This window comes from Diadema setosum, chromosome 17 (genome assembly GCF_964275005.1).
Source record: "Diadema setosum chromosome 17, eeDiaSeto1, whole genome shotgun sequence".
Classification (NCBI taxonomy): domain Eukaryota; kingdom Metazoa; phylum Echinodermata; class Echinoidea; order Diadematoida; family Diadematidae; genus Diadema; species Diadema setosum.
In genome coordinates this window covers 15,349,097-15,357,735 of record NC_092701.1, presented here as the reverse complement: position 1 = coordinate 15,357,735, position 8,639 = coordinate 15,349,097, and the positions used below count along the sequence as shown (strand labels likewise).

Below are 8,639 nucleotides of genomic sequence, written 5' to 3'. Positions count from 1 at the left end.
TTGTTGAGATGGCAACGTCAGTCATACGGTAATAGATTGAAGAGACCAGCACACTATGTGGAAACCACCGACCCAGGACTCTACCCTGTCATCACTGCCATCAATCCACGTGTCCTGCGAAACAACGTAGCGAATAAGTCCACGTTACAGGCAAACCTCGCTCTAGACGGAAGCTTGAGACTCAGAACGGGCTCTCGTGAAACACGCTGGTCTCACGACCATGACACAGTTTTTTCGTTCGACACCAATGATCGACGTCGCATGGAGCATATAACTCGAGTTTTGCGACAAAGTGGACAGGTATGGCTATTGGACTTATTGTTAGCCTTGCAGACAAGTGTTCATTTGCGCAATTGGCGTGGCTCTCTCCACTTGCCAAATGCTCCCGACAAATCCTAAGAATGAAGAGAGAAACTACAACAGAGAGAGGGGAAAAAAAAACTTACCAGCCAAGAGAAATTTCCTTCAAATTTAACAGTATGCCAACGTTCCATGTACTTTTGTAGCGAAGGTTTAAGAAGCATGCTATCTAGCCCATCTGCAGAAGATAGGAGAAAAAAACCCAAACAACTAGACATGGTAAAGACTTGGAGAAAAAAGAAAGTTACAATATCTACTAGCGTCACATTCTCATAATCGCAACATCTTCAGGAGCCATTGGATTTCACCTCACAAAATGTTAGACGATAATTATTCAAACGATTAATAACTTCCAGCAATTGCAGGACAATTTCGTTTCAAATTAAGTGAGTTGTTGTTCGGAATTAACTGCCGCAGAATATTGAATAGTTGCGACATTGGATGAATCCTGTTGCTAGAGCGTAAGGTGTGCATTTTAAAGCTTACAGTGTGACTGCCTCTGCCCATAATCTTGAGTAAGTTCGATGAAATATCTTACTCTGGAGAGCAAATGTGACTATTATAGCAGTCTGTATACTCTTGCTTAGAAGAAAACACACGTGAAAATTGAGCATCAGTATGTAACTTACACACACTAATTGACTGAGTTTTTAAAGGGCACTTGCTACGCGCTTTTCGTTGTCCTGTCAATGTAACTATACACGCTGTACTTTCCAGTAACTTGCAGGTTAAATGTACTGTTCACAAGTACACGATCAATGAAGCAAATAACGTGTAGTATCAAATGTATCATTGTTAAGAATAGCTATGTGGCTAATCGATTTCTTTTCTTGCTAACGTTTCTTCTGACAGCTTCCAGATAACGGTAGTCTGGAAATGATGTCTGATTTTTCAATCCCGTTCATAGCTACAGGAGAAGAATCTGCGGTAAGGACAGAGAGACACTGATGTTTCCGATGGTTTTCTTTGCAGAACAAAGGGATGATTGCATAAATAAGTAGTATGATGTAAAGTGGCAGTTAATGCATAATGTGTCTAAAAGGAATCACCATCTATACGTTTGCTCTCTAACATCTAGTTATGTACTGTTCCGATATCATTGCAAAACCCTATGTTTCACTTATAAATCATTAATGTATTCTAACCTGAAGTAGTTCATCAAACACTAGGAATGAATTCAAACAATACATCAGGGAATCGTCATGAAATAAACCAAAGGAGTCGAAGAAACTTTTACACGTCGACAAAGGACCTCTGGTAGGGACGAAAATAATTGTGCGATACATTTCTCTCCCTCCCCGGCCCTCCTCTCTCTCACCTTCTTTCTCTCTAGATATAGATTATAGATATGGGCAATTCCGCAGTTAGGTGGACATGACATGTATAAAAGAAATGTGCCTCTTTATCTTACCCTTTAATCTAGGTATCAACTAATGCCATGGATGTACACCAATCATTAGGGTCTTTCAAATTCAGTAGATTTTATTTTTTGTATTCATTGATTTTGTGAGATCTAAAATCATCATTTAAAATGTACATGTGGGACTGGGGACGCTGAAATTCACTTAAATGCAAATTACAGTGGGTTCCTTTGAAATTTTTTCCTCAAAGTTTTGCTAAAGGGTAAAAGATGAATACATTTAAATACTCCAGAAGTCATGTGACATTTTGTCAATTACAAAAGGGTGAAATGACCTGCGGAATTACTCCGGACAAATGTAACGTTACTAACCGTAACGTTACTAACCATGCTTTTGGGGGTCTAGCTAAAAAATTATTGGTCGAACTGCTAAAAAAATTTGCATGAACATTTGTCATGATGCAATAATTGAAATTAATGCAACACTTTGTTTGAAGTAACTTGAATTTTTGCACACTTTTTGTTACAAGACATTGATTTTTTTGTCATGTCCTTTTTTCGTAACGTTACTAACCAGCCCTTTAAGTTGCTATAGCAATGCTAATATTTCTTGGATTGTGTTCATTCTTTTCTGTATCATAAACCTGGGAAGGATGAACATGTTTTTGACATAATTTTGACTTGAAGTGAATAAATGGTAATTTAGTGGTAAAAACAAATATCTAAATTTGTTCAAATGTAACGTTACTAACCGCGGAATTGCCCATATGAAGATGGATAGATGTAGCTATAAATATAGCAATAATTATGTCACAACAGAGGAACTATGCATTAAATGCCAATTGCCTTGATTTTAATTCAAAATCCGAATTTTCGGGGGCCTCCCCCTTCGTCAGGGATGAAAGTGCTAATGAATTTTCGCAGTGATATTAACAGTGAACAGGGGCGTCACCAGCTTTTTTCAAAGGGGTGCGTTTTGACACTTAATGTAATCTGTGAGACTTTTTATTTTAATTTGATTTATTGGCTCCTGTGTCATCATGTACATTTACATAATATGCACTTTACATTGCACATAATATGTGCAATGTAAAATATGATATTATTATACATCTGATTGTATACATACACGAATCTTCGCTATGAAGGCCTATACGGGGGTACATTATGTGACGGTGTGAGATCCTCGGCGAGGGAGCGCAGCGAGGTAGGGACTTTTTGTAAAAACAAGAGTGTAAAAGTCGCGTTTATAGAGCATCTTAAATCGAATTTCTAGGGAATTAAACATAGTAAACTAATCGCTATGAAGGACTATACGGGGGTACATTATGTGACGGTGTGAGATCCTCGGCAGGAAATTAAACATAGTAAAAACAAATCGCTGACTATATGATTATAACATACGGTGGTTCATAACGTGACGGTGTGAGATCCTCGGCCAAGGTAGGGACATTTTGTAAAAACAAGAGAGTAAAAGTCGCGTTTATAGAGCATTTTCAATCAAATTTCTAGGGAACAAAGCATAGTAAAAAATCATTGCGGAGGACTATGATCATAACTTATGAAAACTATTCATTTTACTAAGTACGGGCAGGGGGAGCAAGCTACTTTTACTTTGCCATTCGTCTGAAATGTATTCATTAAAAGTTTAAACGTGATCGCATTGTTCGAACAATACAATTTGTTCTTACATGAGCATAGAACATAGAAGAAAAGGAAAAATGTAAGGCTTACTACAGGTATGTTTCAGGGGGCACACTCTAGGACGCGAGGCTACCATCTATACACTCAATAAAATATCAGTGTATAGATATAATAATGTATATTGTTAGTGTATTATTCACCCTGTTATGTGAGAAAAATTTCCCTTTTTCAGTTATGAAATTTACAACTTTTAGACGATAAAAGTTCCTTTGTTCATTTTGGTATTTAAGTAATTAATCAATTATTTGTTACAGGGGGTACAAAAAAATATGGAGGGGGTCAAGTGCCCGTTCTGCCCCCCCCCCCCCCCCCCCGCGCTTCCAAACACACCCACACACACACACAAACTGGAGGGAGATTTAAGGGAATTTGACTTTTGAACGAACATATACAACGAAGACACAAAACAAAACACATCAATATGATTTTTTAACCGTACAGGTTCTGGGGACAAGATAGAATACGCTAATGTAGAGGGCACCCTATATCATGCATACATACTTCCCTTACTGATTGACTAACAAGAAATTATTGATTATATATCTTATCATTATATGCCCTATACATTTATATCTTATAATTATTGATGATATATCAGTGTGTTCCTAAAATCCCCCACACATACGCCCACACACACATTACTAAAGATAGATAACATATGAACTGATCATCCTGAAGTCCCGAAATCACTGCCTCTCTTATTCTTCTTAACCAACATCAATGGACAACACTATCAAATTTACCGTTCTGTTTTGTTTTATCTCAGAAATACTTAACTGATTCATATTCATTTGTTTTGATTATCAATAGATTGTAATAAGCATATACAGTATATATATATATATATATATATATATATATATATGTATATATATATATATATATATATATATAACACATAATCCATATATTAACATATTTAACTAGAAAAATATGTAATGTATTGCGGTCGATCATGAAGCAGAAGAAGCCGTTTAGAAATGAGTCAACTCAAGCAAGTCTCAATGAACTTTTTTTGGTATGTTTCCAGACACAGACTATAAAGTGGCCGCTAATTGGTATCGTGATTTTTTAGTGAATAGGGACCGCTCTTTCAAAGTTATTTCTCCTAATAATAATTATTGTTTGTTTTGTTTTGTTTGTTTGTTTTTATTTCTGCATTCAATCAGATGCAATTTGAATACAAACTTCAGAAAGTACAAAGAACAAGGAATAACAGGTGCAGTGAAATAAATCGATAACAGTAAATAGATACACATAGGTGATTGCATTGAGCAATGTAGATACACAGAAACATAAAATAAGATATACAGTATTTTTTTCAGTAAACAACAGAGATCAATGAATGCAGGAGACCACCATCATAAGCGATTAAGCTTGAAATGGATGGAGGCCTCATGTCACAATAATCAATGATGAACCTTTCATTTTAACACATTTTTAGCACATGACTTTCTCTGCATAATCCACTCCAGCGGCGTCGATGCGTTTTCATGGTGGAGGGGGGGGGGGTGAGGCAAAAACTTGAAGGTGGAATATAGCATTATGTGCGAGGGAGCGGAGCGACCGAGCAGGGCAGGGTGTGGGAGGAGCGTATCCCCCTCCCACGACAGGCAGATTTTGCATTTTCAGATCTGAAATTCAACTTCACACTTCTTGTGAAAGATAACTGCTTAACTCGCGGCATCTCAGCCCTTGTTTCCACGTGTGCAACATCACTGTGTATAGGCATTGTAATGCAAGGAAGTTGACAGGGGGAGGGTGTTGGAGGGGTAGCCCCTTCCCAGACGGCGGAGCTTTTGCATTTTTAGAATTGAAATAGAGTGATGCACACTTCTTTGAAATACTCCGGAAAATTATCAGTCCCCAAAATGTGCGAGTCTTGTTATTCTGTGGGTAGGAACCGAGCGGGGTAAACATAAATCAAAGAGGATGAGGGAACTTTTGAATATGAATTAAAGTGACATATATCAAACATGCTTTTTGATGAATTCTGAAATTCTGAATTCTGAAATTTGTCAATCCCCCAAGTTTGCTAAGTGTATGGTTGGAGACCTAACGGGGAGGGTGTGGGATGGGTATCCCCCTCCCACGCGACGGAGCTTTTGCATTTTCAGAATTGAAAATTGAAATTCAATAATCCGTTGCACAATAAAGTGAAATACCGTACGGATACAGTACGGTCGACAGATATTAAACACTGTAAAGGAACATCAGTGCTGCCAGAGCCCAGGGTCCGATCTTTTTTTTTTTTTTGTCCTTGTGAAAAAAATAATAATAATAAAGAACAATTATTAAGCGTCCGGCGTTGAGGTCGCTCGCAGACTGAAATGGTATTTTTTTTTTAAAGGGTCTGAAGGGGGGTGCGTTCCCACCCAGCGCATCCCCCCCCCCCCCCCGTGACGCCCATGAGTGAAGTGTTAATATCCTACTAGCTCGCGCAATCTCAGTGTAACCAAAATATATAAAAATAATAAATGATAACAACAAACGCATGCTAAGTTGCGCGCTTATGAATGCCAGACTTTCAGTCATATTTTTACCGCTGAACTCGTAAGATTTTTCTCTTTTTCTATCAGACTAACTAATATTTGGACTGGATTTCCCCTTTAACATTTGCCCTTGATCCCCCCTCCAGCATTTTTCTCTTGCATAGTTGCAACCACCCCGCCCTTTAAAAAGATACAGGAGCCCCCTCATGTGGCTCATTAGTTCATTCTTTATATTGATTTTTGTACTGGTATAATTTTAGTTTGTCAAGATAAACATATCCATTCTCCGTATAATTTCATGCCCATGAATTCGGGAACCTACAGTTTTACAAGCGTTATAGCTTTTATGTAGGCCTCATCATTTTGTCACATTTACTTGTGACATCCTCGGATGATATGACCATATACATTTGTGTTGAGTATATGTTTTTCGATTTTTTTTTCTTCTTTCTTCTTCAATCAAAAGACATGGTTGTATATATTTTGTATTCTTGTTTTACTGACAATCATTTTGTAATCTCATCATTGAGAAAGTGGAAATATGAAAATAAATTTGAACTTGAACTTGAACTATACACACATACACTCGTTTCCGACTTATCAAAAAGGTGCAAATAGCGTATATCATCATTAACATTTCTTTTCAAACGTTAAAAAAATCCTCCGCCCGTTTGTGCCCCTTATCCGCCCATTTTTCTTTTATGGATCATAGAACCACCCGTTCATCTGTCTCGGACTGTTGTTTATCTCCTTTTTGGGGGAGGGGAGAGTTGAACCATGGGGTTATGATGCAATTACACTGTATCATATCATAGGGATTATTCAAGGGAAGGAAAAAGAGTTAATTCGTCAAGGATTCTGAATATATATTTTTTCTATCACATATAAGCTACTCGACGCTTGCGTCGCCTTGGCGAATTATCTATGTATAGACACACACACACATATATAAGCTATATGTATATATATATACAGTGTATATCATATTGCAATATATTTACCGTACGATCAAAGAGTCTCTTTCCACTGGCCGTGTCATATACGCTGATGTAGATGGATGCAAAGTGGCAGGCGCAACGATTCCACCCCACGCAGTACTAACCAACGACCAGACATAGTAGTCTTGCTAGAAAGAGTAAAGCGAATCCTAGTTGTTGAATTGACAGTACCTTTCGAACCTGACACTGAGGCCGCTCATGAAAGAAAAGTAGAGAAATACAAAGTATTGTTGAATGAACTAAAACGCAAGGGCTATAAGCCTTCCTTTCTTGCCATCGAGATCGGAGCAAGGGGGCAGATAACACTAGAAAACAAACAACGACTGAGAGGCCTACTCAAAACAAATAAATCCAAACAGAGTCCAACTGCATTCTATCAAGACATTAGTAGATATGCAATAGTTTCATCGTTCACTATATTCTATTCAAGCAAAGAACAGAACTGGTGGGGACGTTAATCACTTAGAAAAGTATAAGAATGAAAGGCAATAAGTAATAATGTAGTAATTATGTAGAATTGTTACATTTTGGATAAATGTAATGATTTGCTGGAATGACATTTGGCACTTATCCCAAAAAGTGTATAAACTAATGAAATTGGATTGCTGCGCGACTACTTGGAAATGCATTTATAGCGGACATACTGATTTCAGAGATGCCAAGTTCGAAAAGTTTTTATGAGTGAGATTTTCATGACTCGGCGTCTCGGCGCATGCGCGCGCGAACGAGGGGGGCGTCCCCCTCCCATGGTAGGGAGCTTTTTTACCTCCGCCAAGGGAGGAGGTTATGTTTTCGTTACCGTTGGTTTGTTTGTTTGTTCGTTAGTTAGTTAGTATAGTTACTAAGTAGTTTGTCTGTGTGTAAAATAACTCAAAAAGTAGTTTAACGGAGTGGGATGAAACTTGCAGGAAAGGTTGAGAATGACACAAGTAACAAACGATTAACTTTTGGTAGTGATCCGAAAATTTTTGGGGAATTTATGAATTTATAGCAGGTAAGGGCCAATGAACTTGGGAGTTCAGACTGCGCGTATTTGAGGTTTGCATGCGCGCACTAAATTGCGTGCTCTAGTTTCTGCTAGGGCGAGGCGCGCCGTGCAGCTGAGGGTTTATGACGTAACAAAGGCTTCTATATTGGGAAATCGGGCGGCTTTCAGCACACAATGCTATTTGAATGGTACGTATGGGTGGAAATCACTGATATCTCTATGGAAGAACAAGATCAGTGGTGGAAATGAGCTGCATGCTTGGCGGAGGTCTGCGCTCTCAGAGTGCTTCTCTAGTTTAATTATTAGTTCTTAATGATGCGATCTGGTGCATACTTAAGTGACTATTATTTACTTATTTTGAAAGACAAAAGGGAATACCTTCAATTGCAACTATCACTTTAATCCTTTGAGCTGTGCTCCTTATTCTTGGCCCAAGTTGCAGACTTCACCCGATGCGTGAGAAAAATGGATGCCATGCATGAGATCGTGAGACAGACCATAAATGCTTGAGTCTCACGCAGAATGTGCGAGACTTGGTAGCTCTGTGATTTAGGTCCTATTCGAATTTCACTTGATCGGTTAGAAAATGTGATGGAGCATCCTGGACAAAATAACGAAATGAGTCATTGGTAATACATTGTATGTGTACTGCGTGGGGAAATGTACGGTGATTAATTTTTGTGTAATTGTTGTCAACTTCACAAATCTGTTGCGAATACAGCTACAAATATATATCT

At 38.1% G+C, this 8,639-nt stretch overlaps 1 protein-coding gene across 1 annotated transcript in view; it reads left to right on the top strand.

The window, feature by feature from the left end:
• The first annotated feature begins 204 nt into the window (after nucleotides 1–204).
• LOC140241210 (uncharacterized) overlaps nucleotides 205–8,639 on the top strand; it is a 28,592-nt gene continuing 20,157 nt past the window's right edge. The window contains exons 1-2 of the mRNA XM_072320965.1: nucleotides 205–300; nucleotides 1,213–1,287. Coding sequence (XP_072177066.1) covers nucleotides 262–300; nucleotides 1,213–1,287 — 114 coding nt within the window. The 5' untranslated portion in view covers nucleotides 205–261. The remainder of the gene's footprint in view (nucleotides 301–1,212; nucleotides 1,288–8,639) is intronic.